At 24.0% G+C, this 20,256-nt stretch overlaps 1 protein-coding gene across 5 annotated transcripts in view; it reads left to right on the plus strand.

Moving 5' to 3' along the window:
* Window positions 1-20,256, plus strand: part of LOC114132479 (collagen alpha-1(IV) chain) — a 66,056-nt gene that overhangs the window by 34,838 nt on the left and 10,962 nt on the right. For 4 of the 5 annotated variants that reach the window (XM_050207560.1, XM_050207561.1, XM_027997945.2 and 1 more), the window contains exons 3-47: window positions 1,099-1,266; window positions 1,359-1,431; window positions 2,286-2,347; window positions 2,846-2,873; window positions 3,061-3,140; window positions 3,719-3,791; window positions 4,398-4,475; window positions 4,681-4,751; window positions 4,892-4,928; window positions 5,402-5,556; window positions 5,628-5,691; window positions 5,919-5,971; window positions 6,856-6,901; window positions 7,693-7,755; window positions 9,385-9,440; window positions 9,647-9,710; window positions 10,486-10,557; window positions 10,670-10,741; window positions 10,924-10,950; window positions 11,598-11,665; window positions 11,840-11,930; window positions 12,032-12,127; window positions 12,294-12,400; window positions 12,539-12,628; window positions 13,294-13,415; window positions 14,019-14,103; window positions 14,757-14,793; window positions 14,875-14,953; window positions 15,024-15,076; window positions 15,348-15,440; window positions 15,524-15,558; window positions 15,684-15,720; window positions 16,004-16,066; window positions 16,179-16,241; window positions 17,290-17,367; window positions 17,469-17,513; window positions 17,593-17,628; window positions 17,729-17,782; window positions 17,862-17,924; window positions 18,517-18,579; window positions 18,676-18,738; window positions 19,319-19,354; window positions 19,444-19,533; window positions 19,773-19,870; window positions 20,051-20,150. In XM_050207560.1, coding sequence (XP_050063517.1) covers window positions 1,099-1,266; window positions 1,359-1,431; window positions 2,286-2,347; window positions 2,846-2,873; window positions 3,061-3,140; window positions 3,719-3,791; window positions 4,398-4,475; window positions 4,681-4,751; window positions 4,892-4,928; window positions 5,402-5,556; window positions 5,628-5,691; window positions 5,919-5,971; window positions 6,856-6,901; window positions 7,693-7,755; window positions 9,385-9,440; window positions 9,647-9,710; window positions 10,486-10,557; window positions 10,670-10,741; window positions 10,924-10,950; window positions 11,598-11,665; window positions 11,840-11,930; window positions 12,032-12,127; window positions 12,294-12,400; window positions 12,539-12,628; window positions 13,294-13,415; window positions 14,019-14,103; window positions 14,757-14,793; window positions 14,875-14,953; window positions 15,024-15,076; window positions 15,348-15,440; window positions 15,524-15,558; window positions 15,684-15,720; window positions 16,004-16,066; window positions 16,179-16,241; window positions 17,290-17,367; window positions 17,469-17,513; window positions 17,593-17,628; window positions 17,729-17,782; window positions 17,862-17,924; window positions 18,517-18,579; window positions 18,676-18,738; window positions 19,319-19,354; window positions 19,444-19,533; window positions 19,773-19,870; window positions 20,051-20,150 — 3,187 coding nt within the window. The remainder of the gene's footprint in view (window positions 1-1,098; window positions 1,267-1,358; window positions 1,432-2,285; window positions 2,348-2,845; window positions 2,874-3,060; window positions 3,141-3,718; window positions 3,792-4,397; window positions 4,476-4,680; window positions 4,752-4,891; window positions 4,929-5,401; window positions 5,557-5,627; window positions 5,692-5,918; window positions 5,972-6,855; window positions 6,902-7,692; window positions 7,756-9,384; window positions 9,441-9,646; window positions 9,711-10,485; window positions 10,558-10,669; window positions 10,742-10,923; window positions 10,951-11,597; window positions 11,666-11,839; window positions 11,931-12,031; window positions 12,128-12,293; window positions 12,401-12,538; window positions 12,629-13,293; window positions 13,416-14,018; window positions 14,104-14,756; window positions 14,794-14,874; window positions 14,954-15,023; window positions 15,077-15,347; window positions 15,441-15,523; window positions 15,559-15,683; window positions 15,721-16,003; window positions 16,067-16,178; window positions 16,242-17,289; window positions 17,368-17,468; window positions 17,514-17,592; window positions 17,629-17,728; window positions 17,783-17,861; window positions 17,925-18,516; window positions 18,580-18,675; window positions 18,739-19,318; window positions 19,355-19,443; window positions 19,534-19,772; window positions 19,871-20,050; window positions 20,151-20,256) is intronic. The other variant, XM_050207559.1, reaches the window with a different exon arrangement.

Below are 20,256 nucleotides of genomic sequence, written 5' to 3' on the forward strand. Positions count from 1 at the left end.
TAAACTTTGCATTAAATTTTCAAGTATTTTGACTCAGCCAAAAATTTTTTATCGATATTCATATAAAAAAATATATAAACAAAAACGAATATTTCAAATGCCTATAAATAGACTTAAAATAAGAAAAATATTTAGAAAATTAAATTATGTAAAGAAAAATAACAATATATAATATAATAATAATTATGAAATTTTCAATTACGACTTATACTTTTTGAATAACAACAACTACCTATTGAAAATTGTTTGGGGATAAATCTTTATTGTTACGCGATATCGTAAAAATTTGAACTTAAAACACTTTAAAAAAAAATTGCGATTATTGATTTTTTTAAAATACAATAAGAATTACTTATGGAAAACCTTGTATTACATTTTCAAGTTTTTTTGGGCACCCAAATTTTTTTTATCGACATTTCAAAAAAAATAAAAACACTCAGAAAAATCAAAAATTTCTGTTGTATATGAGTAGCTCAAAAAAAAATCAAAATGATTTGAAAATTTAACCATATATAGATAACGGTGATAACGCTAACATAAACATTTGGTGAAAATTGCAAGTAGTAATTAGTTTTTGAGTTACGAGCATATAAAAAAAAATTAATTTTATCAAAAACTGGTTTTAAGTGAAAATTTCCGTTTTTCAGTTACTTTTTTTTTGTTTTTTTTCCGATTTTTTTGAAAGTTTATGGAAAATTTTGACTTTTGACTTCTAAAATGCACCAAGCATATTCACTTTGCCATCGGAAACCACCCCTAAAGTTTTAAATTGAAGCATTATTTTGAAAAGTTATGGTGTACACTGATACAAAAAAAACACACATTGTAAAATCAATACATTCATCACTTCGTCCAGAATCTAAAATATGACTATTTCACAAAATGTGAGAATATTTTCTGGGAGACAGGTTTTTGTATACAACACAATATCTCAGACATCATCGAGAATAATATCTAACCCCCCCCCCCCCCTAGTCTATCACAAGTACATAACTTTCACAATGATTTTAAAATTCCTAATATATAAAGTTACATTAAAATATTAAACAAATATCGTTTTTTAGTGATGATAAATAATTCGTGTTTAATTATTTCCAGCAATGGATTTCTACTTGGAAGGATTCAAATCAAACGAATTCAAATGAACCATATTATGGAGATCAAGAAGTAAAACGTTACACTGGTGATAATAGATATGCAATTTCTAACCAAAGAGGTAACTCAACAAATTGTACACCAAAATGTTTCGCGGAAAAAGGAAGTCGAGTAAGTTAAACAAGTTTTTTAAAATCATAAAAAATATCATAAATATATTATAATATTTGTATATGAAATAAAAATAAAATCTTTTTTTCAAGGGACCACCGGGTTCAACTGGTGCTCCAGGTCCTCAAGGAATACAAGGATATCAAGGACTTGAAGGTCTTCCAGGTAACATATTTTAAATTATACTTCATAAATTAATCCGTTCTTAATTACTAAAGATTGAAATTGTATTTACTTATACACATTAATACATAATAAATATTTTATAGCATACCTAATATACAACAATAAAACAGTGCTCGAAATGGAAAAATAAAAGTTGATAGATTGTTTACATTTAAAAAAAAGCATCTCTATTACCGATTTTTTTATATTTTGCTATTCCGTGAAAACGTTGACTACATTTACATCCACTTATATTGGATAAAAATAGATTTAAAACTTTATAATTAAGTATTTTAAAATTCTTTTATTGAGTTGCACAATCAAAGAATCAAATGATTCACTAATATATAATGGACACTAACAATAACAGAATTAAGGTACTATTAGGCATTAGCTAACTGTATTAATTCATTAAGTTAAAGGTTTAGTGGTTGTTTATGAAACCCAACTTATTATGTATATATTGGTTTTTAATAAATAATTAATTTAATTTAATCTGATTATAAAATCAAAATAAGTTTGAGTAGATGCCGGAGTGACAACTTTTTTACAAACACTTCAAATATTGAAACAATTGTCAGTCTTTCCTTCAATATAAAACAAAATATACCTCATTTCCATAACTGTTATTAAAGATAGTTATATGCAATGCATATATTATGCATTCATACATTTTTTATAAACTTAAAACAGAAATATTTTTATTCTTAACGATAATGTATATGTATAATATTAATTCTCCGATTTATATATTTTTCTCTCTAATAGTTATTAATATTATATATACAATTTAATAACAAAAATTAAAAGTTTTAACGATTATTTATACAATTTATATCTTTTTTAATATCCAGGTCCGGTGGGTGACAAAGGAGATATTGGTCCAATAGGGATACGAGGACCAAAAGGAGACAGGGTAAAATACTAGTTTTATTTTATTATCTTTATAGTATAGTGAACGATAAATGTTATCTTATGTCTTTGAATGAAAAATAACATTTTGAAAATTTGTTATACAATTATTTAAATAACTAAACAAAAAATCAATATTTGATACACGAAATTATATTACTAGAGATTATTTATGTTTAATTTCAAGTTTTTATTTACTAAGACTAAGAGGAAATTTAATTATTTGAAAAATAATTTTCTAACTACTCTACTATGTATAGACCAGTAAATTAGGTGTCAAGTAAATCTCGTCAACAAGGAGTAAACAATTGCAATCTATGTCTTAAATTTGAAAATCAATCATAATTTTGTACCTACTAAAAACGTGTCTAAGGGGAGACCGTCTGTCAGCCATTATTATTATGTATATTTTATGATTTATTTATAATGATTTTATACTATGTCAAATTATTTTACACATATATTTACTTGTTTTATTAATAATTTATTTTTCTATTTTCAGGGAAAAACGGGTATTCCAGGTTTTCCAGGTATTTAAAAATAATTTTCATAATATAACACTATATACTAAATACTTATAGTAGTACCAATAGTAAAAATGATATATAATATGTTAAAATATAAATTCAAATTTAAACCCATTTACTGTTAATTGTTTAAGGAAAAATTTTTTCAAAAATATACCTTCTATAAGTCTGATCTATGATTTTTTTTTAGGTGTAAGTGGGATACCAGGACAAATGGGCCCCCAAGGATTACCGGGTATACCTGGTTTAGACGGATGTAATGGAACTGATGTAAGTACAACATATCTTTTTTACTTCGATAATATTAAACCATCAAAATAATTATTCTATAATTTTTAAGAAATTTACCGGTTAAAAAATATTTAATTAACGTTTAATTAATAATTTTCCCATAAGATTTTTGATTATTAGTAGCTGTCAATTACACGTTTTATAGTTGTTGATAATATGTGTAGGTACTAAAAACCTAGGTATCGTGCACTCAGGTCTTAAATATTTGTTGTCAGGTCTATGCACACGTCAATAATGTTATAATGCGATTACAATTCTATACCAAACCTACACCTAACCAAATATTTAGTGTAGTATAGAATATACCGTATAATATAATGTAAAAATGTATAATACATACCATGTCACCAAAATTGTTATATAATATGCATGCACAAATAAGGCTGTGTACATCGGAATACATTTTTTAAGCCAATTTTATTATCTATAACAATGTAGCATATTGTTATCATAAAATATGTAAAACTACTAAATGAAAATAAACAAGATCATAATGCATTATAATTTATAATATTATAATGATATAACACATTGTATAATGTATATTTATTTTGTAGGGAAATCCAGGTCTCCCAGGATTACCAGGAGCTATTGGACCTCGTGGATACCAAGGAATAACCGGCGAAAAAGGTAACTTAAATTAGCTAGTATAATTAAAATTATGTCATTATTTTGTTATAAAGTATCTTAAATATACAAAAAAAATGTATATTATAGCTAAAACTATAAATTAACTAAAATCATAATTAATAGTATAATATAGATTTCCAAAATTCTAAAACCAAAAATCAATTTTTTTCTGTTATTATTTTAATTTGATAAATATTTTTTTATAAGAAAATATAATATAATATCTACCTAGGTATATTAGTTTTAAAATTAATCTGAACAAAATTTTAATATAACTATACACAATTATAACAATTTTTATAAGATATAATCATTATTTTTTAAACACCATTTTCTACAAAATAATTAAATTTTTTACTTCTTACCTACCTCAATTTTTTTATTTTCTAACTGAAAATATTGTACTGATAACATAAACATTAAACATAATTTAAATAAATATGTTTTAATTATATACATAAATATTTCTATTTACATTTTTAAAATTTAGAATTTTTTTAGGTAAGTATAAATAAATGTATTCGATAGATTTATGTATTTATTTATTATATTGTGAGCTTTAAATTAGTTTTAGATTACACAACTAACTCAAAATATGTTTTAAAGGTCAAAAAGGAGAAGCTGCCCTAATACCAATAAATAACAAAGGTCAAAAGGGTGAGCCTGGCTTGGATGGAGATCGAGGTATAGTTAAAATATTAATTTATTAATACAAATAATTAATAAGATTAATATATACTTTATATATGTATATGATTATATATACTCATAAACCCATTAGTTAAAGTTTAGTAAAAAAAAAAAATGTATCCGTATTAACTAAATTAATGTCTATAAATAATAAATTATAGTAGGTATTATAATAAAACAATAATTTAATTTTTTTTAGGATTTCCTGGAAATCCTGGAATTCAAGGAATACAAGGGCCTGTCGGACCACCGGGAGAAGTTGGGTTAAAAGTAAATCAATTTTTTAAAATTCTGAACTATTTACCATTTATAATATTAATTAAATATTTTAAATTTTATTATATCATACGTTAAATTAAATATTTGTAGTAATAACAAATAATTTTTTATATAAATTATAATCTTTTTAGGGAAATCATGGAGTCATGGGCCTAAAAGGAGAAAAGGGTATGTATAATTCAACTTTTTTTATAATTAGTTGAATATATTTGTTTTAACTACAGATAAAACATAAAGAATTGTAAATATTAAAATATTAAATTGTGTTGTAAAATATTATACAAAATATCTTACCGTAAGTCTATGTTGGACCCAATCAATAACTTATTTGATACCTATTCAATACTGTTATTTTCTTATTTTCGAATAGATAATTTGAAATTGCTAATGATGTGCTTTTATTGTTTTAAAAATAAATTTAAATTGAAGACTACAGGATGTTTATAGAAAATTAAATAAATATAGTGAATGAAATAGAATAAAATATATGGTTACGCATCCTGTATTAATTATTACAATATTGTATGATTTTAGATTGGTGTAATTCATTAAAATAAAATATACATAAAATAATTTGCAACATAATTATGTTAGGTCTTCTTTCTATAGAGATATAAATTTATTTATTTTGTGAAATATAGGAAATATGGGACTTGGCTTTGAAGGTCCTAAGGGAGACAAAGGTATTAAAGGAGAACGTGGACCTCCAGGACCACCTGTACCCAACAGTCCATTTATTGCAAGCAACAGTACAACAGTTGGGCCAACTGGTGAACCTGGTGAAAAAGGAAATGCGGTGGGTATTTAATTTTATTCGGTTATAAAATAAAATAAAAAATAACTTAATCTACAATTTATTTTAACCAGGGTGAAAATGGTGAGCCTGGTATGAAAGGAGAACCAGGACCTATTGGTGATCCAGGAACACCAGGTATACATCAGAATAATTATTTGTGTATAAGTATAATTACTGTATTTTATATTAAAATTAATGTAATTGATTTGTTGTTGATTACTAGCATACTTATAAAAGGTTTAACTCAGTAAGCAAAATTAAAATTAGTTTAAAAACAATAGATTAATTTGATATAGTATTATTTTACCAAGATACAATATATACAACTCAAATTAACTATAGTTTTTTTATTTATATTTTAGGTGATGTTGGTGAAAAAGGAGAAAAAGGATTAATAGGAACACCAGGACCAAGAGTAATTAAATATTTATTATCTAAAATAAATTTAACAATATTTTTAAGCATGTTAAGTATTATTAAATTAGCTATAATTTGTATGGATTTTTCTTCATATAAATAGATTAATATAATAAAAAGCATATGAAAAAAAAACTAGAAAAGTAAAAATATAATTTTTTTTTAATGTTATTTGGGTTGAGGACTTCTAGTATTTAAAAATCTAAAAATATGCACGTAAAATATGCACTAAAAAAAATATTCTATTTTATTATTTAGTAGAATTATAATATTTATATAAAGAATCGCTATAAATTCCAACACATAGATTTTTAAACGTAAAACCAATGATTATTTTTTTTTTTGGCATATTTGAAAATGAAAAAATAAATATTACTAAAATGTTTGAAATAGACAAAATTATTACGTAACAAAAATATAACGAAAACTAAAGTTCACTTCCTATACACATTTCGGTTTTATCGGTTTATCGGCCAGATAGTAAATTACCTAACCGATAATGAAAATATTATTTTTAAATGGAAAATTTACTATTTTGTTCTTTTTGGTCAAAGCTAATTTAAGAACTTATTTCAAAAATTGCCAAATATGTTCTTAATTTTTCTAATATACCCAAATATGCATTTATATGCAATAATGTCAAAAGATACAAAAATATACCGATTACAATTTTTAATTTGATTTCCTGGTGTTATGAAACACGTTTGTTGATCACAAGAATTTTTCTATAATCTTTCTAAAAAAATATAAAAAAACTATAAGTCTCTCAAGACCTCAACCCTAATTATTATTTTATTTACAATCTATATTTAGTAATATTATAAGTAAAAATATAAGCTAAAAATAAAAATCATTTATATAATAGTTTACCTTATCTTTTAGGGTCGTGATGGCTATCATGGACCTGCAGGACCAATAGGACAAAAAGGTAATATATTAAAAGAGCATTCTATGATGAAATATGTAAAAAAATTAACAGTAAAATAAAATCTATATTTTTGAAAATTTTCCAAAAACATCACATGCATTATATTATGATAATTCTAAAATGTTATATTTTAAACATACTACCTATCGTTATTAACTTTTAAATAGTTACTAACATGGTTACAGTAGATCAGTAGAGTGATATGAATTGTATCGTGATTTAAAAGATCTTAATATTTTTAAAATTTCTTTGTGTACAGGAGTTAATATATTTTTTAAGCTACAATTCATGAACTAAAATATTTTAAAAAAAAAATCATTGATTTTCGTTTACTAATCCAATCTTAACTTTATTTAAAATTTAAATGGCTTTTTTAGAAAAAAAACTTAAGCTACTTTCCTGTGTATTTTCAATATTTTATAAAATATAATATAATTGAAAATAGTACATATTATGTTATGTACGTTTTAAAATACTAACGTTTGTATTAAGAAGCAAAAATCTTATTAACATACATCAAAAAATAACCAAAACAATTTAAAATTTAAAATTTCTATAAACTAAGTTGATTTTGTCAAGAAATATTGTTTTATAAATATTTTTGTTTTATTCAATTATTTGAAAAAGCTCTAAACATTTCTAATTTTATAACCTCATAAAATTTAACAGATCTAGCACTTTACTAAAAATCACCTGCAATATCTAATTTCTGAACCAAAACATGATAACATACAAAATTCACATACCTAATTGTAAATTAATATGTTCTCAAACTATTGTTATATTTTTAGGTGATCGAGGAATTGATGGCTTGAATGGATTACCAGGACGACCAGGGCTTAAAGGAGAACCAGGTTTGTAGTGTTATAGTAAATTGTGTAATTTTAATTATTTATTTATTTATTTTACTCCGTGTATTCAAGTATATACGGGCTAAAAGTTGTATTATAATTTAAGTATCTAAATTCTAAAAAGTAGTACCTTAAAATACACAATACCTATTCAATATTCATAAATAATTATTTTCATAATATACTTATAATTGCAATAAGAAAAATTTTCAATACCTACTATCATATTAAATTTCTCCAAGTATCTTAATACTGCTTTAATGAAATACTTATTAAATATAATGAATTTAATTCTACGAAATTATTGAAATATTAGTAAAACAGTTTATAATTTAGTTTTTTTTGGAAATATTAATTTATTAAAAGCTTTTATATTACTAGTACTCGGGGAATTTATTTTGTAGCGGATAACAGAAATAAGTTAAATACAATCAATAACATCTCATAATAATTATGTAGGTATGTATAAACCGACAAACCAGAACGAACGCCTATCATTAAATAGAGATAAATTTAATAATTTGTTACTTAAGTAGATTTTGGTATATTTAATAAATAAGCTAAGAAAATTAAATTTAAATGAGAAAAAGTGCAATTTTTTTTCTTATTATAAACCCAAATTTAAGAGATATATTAATGATTGGAATGAACGAGACTGTTCTTAAAATACTATAGTAGTTATTTTATGATAATTTTAAGCCAACTATCGAGGCCATGACTGGTAGACAAATTTAATAATCATCTTTGAAAATGTCCATTAGTTTAGTGCATTGGGTAGATCCTAAGTGTTGTTATTTAATTATGATATAATGAAACTATGATAGCAAAAAATCAGTCGAAAGCTTTGGCAAAGTCAGTATAAATAATTTTCACTTAGCATTGCAGTCAAAGCATTGTAAAATTACATTTTATAAAAACTAAATTATTTCCTGAAGAGAATTTCCTTTTATTTTATTTTCTAACCTCTAATTCGAATTTCATCACCTTTTCTAATCTTTTATATTTATTTCAATAATTACTCACACTGAGTTGCCTTTCTTCGTAACATAACTGAACCATCTCAAGAAATTTTTCTGCATTTCATTTACAGTTTATGACACTCCTATACTATTTCTGATAAATCTATTACTTATTCTATCTTCGTTAGTATATTCACAAATCTATCTAGTGTTCCTCTCTTTATTTTATTTTTTTTTTTGTTTATATCAATGTATTACAATGTAACTTAGACAATCTAGTTGAATAGAAAAATAAATAGCATTAAAAACTTTTTTTATTGATGGATTCGATATCTATTACGAAACGTGATTTTTTGATAAATTTTTGTAATACCTATGAACTATTTTAATAACCCACTTGAAACCACAAAAACCATCAACAATATATATTATACATAGTCATATTTTTTATAAATCACATTTTCCCATGGTAATAAAAATAGTCCATACAAATAATTTAAAAAATCATTACCTATTATATTGTTTAGTGTAATGACTTATGAATTTTGTTAAGGTGGACAATGAATATAATATCTAAATTACAGAGCGAAGCTAAATGAATTTAATTAATTTTAAAAATATCGTCTACATCTTTTATAATTTAAATTTATCAATGTTTTTATTTTGTTTTTAGGATTGGATGGGGCTCCAGGTGCAGCTGGGCTACGAGGACCTCCAGGACAACCAGGGGTATATTTAATTTTTTTACTAAATCAAGAATATTATTTGATAATATTTAAAATTATAATGTATTATTTTGCTATGATTTTGAAATAATATTAACTATAGAAACGTATTTAGCCTATTACAAATAATTTATTATTTGGTCTTGAATTACCAGTTATATTATTATAGAATACCAAATTTAATTTTTAAACAATTTAATTTATATTTAGGGCGGGAAAGGTAGACCAGGTTTGCCTGGACCTCAAGGACCACGTGGATACCCTGGACCTACAGGTATATTTATATTTTATATGACTGACACTCCATAAGCAATTTACCTTTTTAACAATTTGATTGAGTAAAACACATAAATCAAAATATTGTATGACCTACTAAAAATATAAACCCACTTCTCATATATATTCATTTTTAGTTTAGAATAGAAAATTAAATAATAATTTAGTAGTAGTTAAAAATATTAGTAGGTAAGTTTACAATTTTAAGTAAGTAAAAATATATAATAATATACATTATAGTATTATACAATCTAAAACGTAATATAAAAAGTTAAAATAGGTAATAATTTCTTGATTTACAATTACTCATTAAAATTAGTATGCAAATACTTTAAAAGTTAAAATTCCTGAATTTTATTAAAAGCAATTTAATGAATTTTTAAAATGTTTAATTATTTATAATTATATTTCTAAATAATTACTACTAAATTTAATCTAACTCAATACCTATTCTATTACATATTTTATACGTAAATATTCGTTATGATTTTTTAATGTAGAAATCACAATTTAATTGAATACAACTAAAATAAACGTATTAAATAAGTGATTTAGTGACTTATGAATTTTATGTCCTATTTGATTTCAATTTTATGAAAATAAACAAGTACTATCATGAACTAATTTTTCTTTACTCTCAATTGGTCAGTCAAAACTGTAATAAAAAAAATCAACTATTATTGTTTTATAAAAATTGTAATATTTAATTTAATATAGATTAAGTTCAGCAACAGTCTTTATTTCTTTATTTATATTTGTCTTATGATTTTCAGGACCAAAAGGTTTAGATGGCATGGACGGCTTACCTGGACCACCTGGACCAAAAGGAAATATTGGAGGCCAAGGTGTGTTTTTTATATTATAAAAATGATACTATACAGTATATTATATACGTATCTAAAGATATTGTAACATAAAAACAAATATTTTATTTATAATTTATATATGATAATCTAGGTGTACCAGGATCTGTGGGCTTAGAAGGTTTACAAGGTGAAAAAGGAACAAAAGGAGAACCCGGACTTACAGGCACGTAAATTTGATTCTAATTAAGTTCTGAATATAATTATATTTTTGGAATCACATTATGCATAAATTAAATATTATGAATTTTAAAATAATCGTAATAATATATTTCATGTTTGATGTTCCAATTATACCTAACAAAACATTTATCAATAAAGTAATTTTAATTTTTTTTTACTTTGCAGGTTTACCGGGAGAATCTGGTCAAAGAGGTAATTAAATTAATTAATAACTAAAAATTATTATAATTTACTTACTAGATATGATCTTAGCTCTTGATTTAATTCCTCCTAATCTATTTTAGGTTAATATGTTATTAAACAATAAATAAATAAACAATTGTAATTTATCAAAACATAACGTAACTAACACAATTGTGAATTTCGTAAAACAGTTTATAAGCAATAAAAAGTTTAAAAATGTATCAAACAAATTGTTTCATCGTTTTGAATTTAAACTGAATGAAAAACTTTTAACAAGTATTTGTTTTTTGCTTTGTTGTTGAAAAAAAAATCACAAAATATTATTTGACATTATAATATACATTATACTTAGTATTAAACAAATATTAACTAATATCAAGACCAATTTTTGACAAATCTTGAAAACTTTTAGTATCGTATTTTGAATAATTTCATACTATTATATTTAATCGTCAATCATTCATTGAAAATATAAAAGTATTTTGATTGAAAAATGTAATTTTAACTATAATGTTTTACGTTTACATTGAGGCTTTATTATATTGTATACTTATATTAGATTATTATATACGTAGATAAACTTTATCAAAGAGTATGTTATACATCTAATGACTTATTATTAATTTTTTTTTAATTACATTCAAATATTTAAATAGGGTTCCCTGGCGCACAAGGTCCACCTGGACCTAGAGGACCTGTGGGTGAAAGAGGAGCTTCAATAGTCGTGAGTATTAAATATAATACTTTTCTGTTTTTATATATATATATATATTATATATACAAACAAACTTTGTTGAAAGGAGTTTTTCTTTAATAATACTTATTAGTATCTAATTTAATTAGAAATATATTTATACGTAAACATAATATTATATATAAGAAAATAATATTTTAATAGGGACCTAAAGGATATGATGGAATTGATGGACGAGATGGTGAAAAGGGACTTAAAGGTGAACGTGGTTATCAGGGTGAACGAGGATCTCCAGGTAACCATAATTGGGCGTTATAACGTATTAAAAATGTTTTAATATTTTATCATTTATGATTATATCCTTTTGTTAATAAAATAAATTAAAATTATTTTTAGGTGATTCGCCAACTGGCATTGCTGGACCTCCAGGTGTTAAGGGTGCTACCGGGGAAAAGGGAGAAGAAGGAAGACCAGGAATCCCAGGAGTCCCAGGTTAATCATAACATTTTTTCTAGATAAAAAAATTCGGTCCTATTATGATTCTAAAATGATCTGTATAATTAATACCTAATTTAATAAATATTGTTTTTTTAAATTTTTATTTTATTTACTTATTTTTTTATTCTATTTTAACTAATGTATACTACACTAAATGTAGGTCGAGATGGACCAAAAGGTGAAATAGGTGGACGCTGTCAAGGTTGTAGTCCCGGAGAGAAAGGTACTAAAGGAGAACCTGGATTATACGGAACTCCAGGGTTGAAGGTAATATTTAAATAAATTGTTATTATTCATAGAATTGATTTTATATTATAACATCTATACAATATTTTAAAATTTTATAATAAACTGTTGTAAGAAATTTAAAAATACAAAGCAATATGTTTATAATTTATTTCATAGGGACCACGTGGGCCACCAGGAGAAAGAGGATATCCAGGTGAACCTGGTGCTGATGGACTAATCGGACCAACTGGTGAAGCCGGTGCTCCTGTAAGAATTAAAATATTTTTTTATAAATTAACTACTTATATCGATATATTTTGAAGCTATATGCTAGATCAGAGTAAATAGAATATCAATTCTTAAATAATCAATAATCATGCAAAAAAGCATTGTTAATAATTTTTGTATTAAAACATATTTTATATTACAGTAAAAATATAAAAATAATTAGACCAATAGTGTTATATTATAATTTGTCATAACTCATAATATATCAATATTTTTAATTGTCATACATCAAATTTTATATTAAACTACACAGGATGTGGTATAATATAATTAATACTTACATTCATATTATTCATAACAGCTATATATCTTTAATGATAAATAATAAATTATTCCAGTGTTTTATCTACCTATGTATATTCAGTCAAAATATATCAATTCTTTTTTATTTTTATTAGTATATGTAATTTATATAGAGTTTATATTGATGTAACTGATGTAGTTAACAGATATGTACATATAAAAAATCTAGCCTTAAACGTATTAAAATAATATATAGTTTTTTTAATAACATTTTAAAATTATAAAATACTATTATAAATCATTTTTTTTTTTTTTTGTATAATATATCTTAAAAATTATAATTTAATTTTAATTTTTACGACAATAATTACAATGGAATAATATTTATAATTCTTTGGCAGGGAATAGATGGCTTACAAGGTGATCCTGGTCCACCTGGTGAAAAAGGTGAAGCTGCGATTATACCAGCAAGTTGGACAAAAACACAAAAGGGAGAACCTGGACCTCGTGGAGAACCTGGAAGGTAATTTTTTGATTTTATCACTACAAAATAATTATGGTGATAATTTATAACCTACAAATTTAATGGTATACTTTGGTAAGCAAATCTTGGATTAAAATAAACTTTCTTATTTTAATATTGACAGAAAACATTAAAAATCATCACGAACTTCAGTATATTTTTTATGTATAATATGATTAAATTTTTGGTGAATACTTAAAATAAATATTTATTGTATGAAATCTATTTGTTTAGACGGCGTCATGAGTAGGCAAATTCGATACGTGCGTGTTTAGGTGAAAAATTATAAGTATCTTAGTTAAATTTATTAATGTTTGTGTGAACATGGTGCTACTTATGGTACTTATGGTATTTCTGTCTACTTAAATTATTTTTATTAATAAAATAAAAAGTAACAAATTATTAAAATTAAATAATTAGCTTCTAAAGAAAAGTTTTTGTAGAACATAATATGAGTTCATAAATACATTTAAACTTATAAACATTATAACAGTTTATTAATTTGTGATATTATATTTTTTATTGAATAAAATGAAACATAAAGTTATAAAATATTATTTTAAGATCTTAAAATAATAGTTATGTAATTATTTAATGAATTAGGGATGGCTTACGAGGACTTGATGGACTAGATGGACCCGAGGGAAAACCCGGTATTGATGGATTACCTGGAATCATCGGAGAAAAAGTAAATACCATATTAAAACACTATGATTAAATGATTTATTTATAAATCTAATTTTTGAAACCAGCTATTATATTAGGTTGGATATATTTTTTTAATAAATTTTAATGGATTCAAATAGAATAAATTTAAGTTCTTAAAATATACCTAACTTACAAAAATTAAACTATGATACATATTCAATTTAAAATTCTGATTTAACTTAAAAGTTTTTATCTTTAATGAAAAAAAAAATACTTATATTTTTAAAGATTTGATGAATTATAAGTCAAAAAGAAGAATATATTAAGTTAAATAGTCGGATAAGATTATGAATTTATTATGTTTCTTAACATATCAGTAAATTATATTATTTATATTAGTCAAAATAGTTATTTTATAAATTTGCTGGTTTTCAAAATACAAATTATAAGAATGCTAGTTTTAAAAAACGAAATGACTATATTTGTTTTATAAAAAGGATATAATTGTTTATTAAAAGTTAAAAGTAAACAAATGTTAATAAAATACAAATGTGAATTAGTACGAAAAAGCTATGCTTAATTTTATGACGATAAACTTATGATACATAGATTGAAATTTTGATGTTAAGTAAATAACATTGAAAAGCATAAAATTATAATATAATAATATAAACATTCATTTTAAATTATTAGGGTGATAGAGGATTCCCAGGTTCTGATGGAACACCAGGTAAATAATAACTCAATATTTACTCTTTAAATAATTTTTCAAAATTTGGCACTATATAAAATATTTTTTATTGATATACAGGACAACCAGGATATCCCGGAGCCAAAGGAGAAAAAGGCATAAGCATTAAAGGAGAACAAGGAATTCTGGGAAGACCTGGGTATACTTGATATTTATAATGCATTTTGATTTATTTGAATTTAAAACGACTTATATTTTAATTTTAACAGAATAAGAGGAGATAAAGGAGAGCCCGGATTAACGGGTCCAAAAGGAACTCCTGGTTAGTGAAATTTGTTATAAAATTATCAACAATATAACATTTAATTAAAAATAAACAAGAACTTAATGATTTATGTTGTTGATATTTTTTATAAATATTATTTTAATAAAATATCAAAATACTTTATCATGAATAACTACAATATGAAATTTATATAAAATATGAATACCAATCGTTATTCGAATTTTATTTTATTATTAATTTTACATAAATTATTAATGTCTTTCGTTAATTTCCACTTATTAACTTTGACTTAATATGCAAATGATAGGTAATTGTGAACTTGCGGAGTACGAGAGAGCCCAAAAAGGTGAACCTGGAAGTCAAGGAGAAAAAGGTGAACCTGGTCCACCGGGTATTGATGGTTAGTAATAGATTTAGTGAATTTAAATTAAACTGGCATTAAGTATATTTCATCTATTTACTATTGATTATTTATGACAATAGGTTATCCGGGAGAAAAAGGATCAATAGGACCAATTGTAAGTATTTCACCATAATAAAAAGAAATTAATTAATATTAATAATTTTTATTCGCAATTTATAATGTTTTTAATTTTCAAATCAAATACTTTTCATACATTTAACAAATTGTTTTATTTGTTAGGGTCCAATTGGACCAATAGGACCAAGAGGAATTCCAGGTATGTAACATAAAATTACATAAATATTTATTAGATCCATTTTATTACGCATTTTTAATGCAGTAGATAAAATATAAAAAATAACTCTACGTTTTTTTAATCAAGTTAATTGATTACTTCCTAATGTTATAATTTATTACGAATTCTTCGATTATATTTTCAATAAAAATAAACACTTTTAAATTATATATAATATTATTTATACTTATTGTTTGTAATATATTTATATATCTTATGAAATTTGTCAGTTAAAATTTTCTAATAACTTATAACTTTGATTTAGGTCTTGTTGGCCCCAGAGGACAACCGGGTATTCGCGGAGAAAAAGGAAATACTGGACCGATGGGTTAGTATATATTTTTGAACTAAAATAATTAAAAATAACTTTAAAAGCTTAGAAATTAAATTACTTCATTAGTTATAGTAATAAATTATATTCTTTGTTTAATTATGTTCAGGTTTCCTCGGTGAAGCTGGACGCGATGGAGAGAGAGGATATCCAGGATTACCTTCACCTAAAGGTTGTTGAAAAAAATATATTATTTAAACACAAACTATATTAACAGTTAACACATTCTTAATTTAATACTTAATGAAAAGTACCTAAACTAAGATGAGCAAAAATTAATATTATCTTGACCATTTAACTGTACGCTTGATATGATAAATTTTAACTTCATTATTCCAAGAATTATATTTTAACAGCTATTGCTCTACTACAAGAACAATTATACAAGTGTCACAATTAACTTCTCAATCTTATTTATTATTATCATCTCCAATTTCATATTTTAATAACCATTTTAAAAGGTAGATACTAATCTACTTTACTCTGTTGGTACTCAATTGAGTACCAATTTTCTCATAAGGTGTCGATTATAATATGTAGGTTAAATTTTAATTCACTGATTTTTCATTGTATATGAAAAATAATTCTTTGCAATAACAGTCAAAATACAGCCGAAATATACATACTGAAATCAACCTGTATCACTTAGTATATTTCAGGATGTTTTTTTTGTATAACTATTAAAATTATTTATTTTACTGTTATTATTATAGGCTAGTTATTTTTTTTTTAAATATGAAATTTATTTTATTATTAGTTATTAATTATTATAATTACATCATTTTATATCAACTTATTTAACTCAATGTTCAATACCATCTCTCTGTAAATACCGTAAAACAATAAAATTAGATTCATACGAGTGTAGTTTTTCACTTATTGGTTGAAAAACTAATAAGTATATTAGGTAATTAGGTACTTACCTATTAAGTAGTAAGTTAGGTACTTAGCTATTCGCAAAGAAAAAGAAACATACAATTTATTAGGTATTACGATTTAAACTACGTATTTAAAATATAATTATTTTTGAATATAAATCTTTTTGAACTTGAAATATACTAATAAATCGATGTATCATTTATTTGTTTCGTTGCACTTATAATGGAAACAAAAATACTACTTTTTTTTTCAATGTACGATGCTCAAATAACTGACCGACATTTTATTTGGGGTACTGATGATATACCAATGATGAATTAACGAATTTTTATTTTGTTTAGGCATCAAAGGTGAACCCGGTATACCTATGGTTGGACCAAAGGGTTCAGAAGGTTTCCCAGGTGAAAAGGGCGAGAGAGGTAATTATAATCAATATTTTAACTACAAATTAAATTCAATGATCGTTTTTTTATATAGTATAAATATCAACTATAATAATGAATTATTTAATTTTGATCAGGTCTTCAAGGACCGTTTGGAAGACCAGGACTTTCTGGTGAACCGGGTATGTTGAAAATAGTTTTGAATACATTACTTCCAGTGGATTTTAATTTATAAATATGGATTTTTTTTAAATATTTTAGGAACTCCTGGATTACCCGGAGAAAAAGGAATTCAAGGTAATATCATATTATAAAAACAAATTTTAATGATTGTATTGTATACTAAAATATGTTTACATTATTTTAAAATTTAATATTTTGTTGTGTATTTATTCAGGCGAACCTGGTTTAGAAGGATTAGCAGGACAACCGGGGCCTAAGGGAGAACCTGGTGAGTAATATACTAATATTTTCTAATAAAATAGAATAAAAATCTTTCATAATAAAATATGTTTAATATCTATTCACAGGCCCCATTGGACCAAGTGGCCCACCCGGCAATGACGGTTTACCCGGCGCAGATGGTCCAAAAGGTAATAGTTTTATAAATATATAGGTGCAACGATTTAAAAATAATATTATTTAGAATAACTACTGAATCAATTAATAATAATTGTTTAATCAATAACAAATTTTTACGATCAAATGGTGAATATTTACATGCAACATAAATGGTTTTTATTACCGTATTCTATTAACTTATACAATATCTAGAACAATATAAATTATTCTATACTATCAAATATCAATGTGTCATTTTTAAAATGTGCCTAATAATAACTATAGATGGCTATTAATATTATATTTTATAGATATCTATTATTTTTATTGATACAATTTAAACATTAATTGGTGAACCAATCAACATAGTTCTAACTTTTAGTATTATAAAAGGGATAGTTAAAACTTAAAAATAGATAAATCAGCGATGTATATAAATACTAGTATAGTTTATTATGAATTAATAAGAAAATATGAAAATAAAGATCAAGATATTGATTGAGAGATACAAAATACCATAACATCGTAAAAATGCATGACAAAGTCTGATATGTTCATAATTACAAGGTTTTCTTTTTCTAAAAATCGATGTAAATAATTATAAATATAATTTTCTTTTTTTAGGTGAAACTGGATTACCAGGTGAACCAGGTAGACCAGGACTGCAAGGATTCCCTGGTCCCAAAGGTATACTTCTAAAATATTAAAATTAATCATAATAACTTAATAATTTAAGTAACAATATTTCATTTTTTACTTAAAACTAAATTTATTTAATTCTAGGTGATACTGGACCAACTGGCCCCGAAGGTCCTAAAGGATTTTCAGGTTTCAGAGGATTGCCAGGTAAATAAAATTATATATGCTCAATTATTAATTTAATTTTAATTATTTTTTAACTTATACCTATAGTTTGAAACATATTATTATTTAAATACATATTTTTACACTCATTAAATTAAATACGGCTTAAAAAATATCTTGGCTAATCTAAAATAAAATTTGTGTAACTATATCGAAACTAAGATTAGATAATATTAGAAGTTTTGGTAGTTTTTAAAACTCCACAATCATTTTTGAAAGAAATGTACACAAATTGTGAAATTCGCGTGAAATTAATAACTGTTAATACTTTCCTGTTTTATTCATTTATGTTTTTATGTCTAAAAAGGAATAGGTATGCCGTTCCTATAGGAAATATTTTTTGAAGTCTAGATTTTAACAAAAATATTTATAGTTTTACAGCAAGAAAAAAAAATAATAATAAACTTTAAAAATGATAAATATAAGTTAACAATTATAACTTAATAAATAAATAGTATTTTTTTTTTTTTTTTAATCATTTTAATGGCAGTTAATAATTTACTATAATATTACAAAATTTAAACTTTAACGATATGAACCTTTTTTTAATTTCATTTTATAGGAGCTGTTGGAAAACCTGGAATAGATGGAATGCCAGGTAATAAATTTATTACTGATTATACGTTTTATTATATTATTATCAAATTATATCATTTATATTTAATAAAGTTTAATTTAAATTTCTAGGAGAAAAGGGTGATAAAGGAGATATTGGATTGCCTGGAATCAGTGGACCACCAGGGGAAGATGGTTTGCCAGGACCACAAGGATATAGAGGTATATCTTAGTATTTCAGTAAATTATTCCATATTTAAAATTTCGTTTAAAGCAATATTTTATTCAGCGTGTAACATTTTAAAAATAATTTAAATAATTTAAATATGAAATATATTTATAATTATTATAAAAATTGGATAATGTAGAAAAATAAAAAAGCATTTTTTTTTTTATTTGTATAAAATTGTAAATAAAAAGTTATAGTTTTATGCTTTTATCATTGTCATTTTGAATTTCAGGTGAAAAAGGTGATATAGGTTTCCCCGGACCCCCAGGTGAAACCGGACTACGCGGTCTACCAGGTCCTATGGGCGATCGAGGTCCTGTAGGATTACCGGTAAATAATGATTTTTTTATTAAAATAGAAAAAACGATTGTATACTCATTAAATTAAAATCTATTCTAAAAATAGACATTTTTCTAAAAATTCTAAATTTATATGCAATTTAAAGTGGAAGTAGGTATAGTTAATAATTTTAGTATTCAATTATTTGATATTCGTTTTTAACACACTTAGGGATTGAAAGGAGAACCCGGTCCAGTTTCTGAAAAGGGTCAGAAAGGAGAGCCTGGTGAATCCGGTCTTAGAGGAGCACAAGGACTACCAGGAATTGATGGTAAATAAATATCTAAGACCCAAAGCTTTTAAGTAGGTACCATATTGATACTTAAGACTAGGCAATTTTTAACCAATTATTGCAGTACGATATATTGGTTTTAAAT

The sequence above is a fragment of the Aphis gossypii genome, chromosome X, assembly GCF_020184175.1.
Source record: "Aphis gossypii isolate Hap1 chromosome X, ASM2018417v2, whole genome shotgun sequence".
Taxonomy (NCBI): Eukaryota; Metazoa; Arthropoda; class Insecta; order Hemiptera; family Aphididae; genus Aphis; species Aphis gossypii.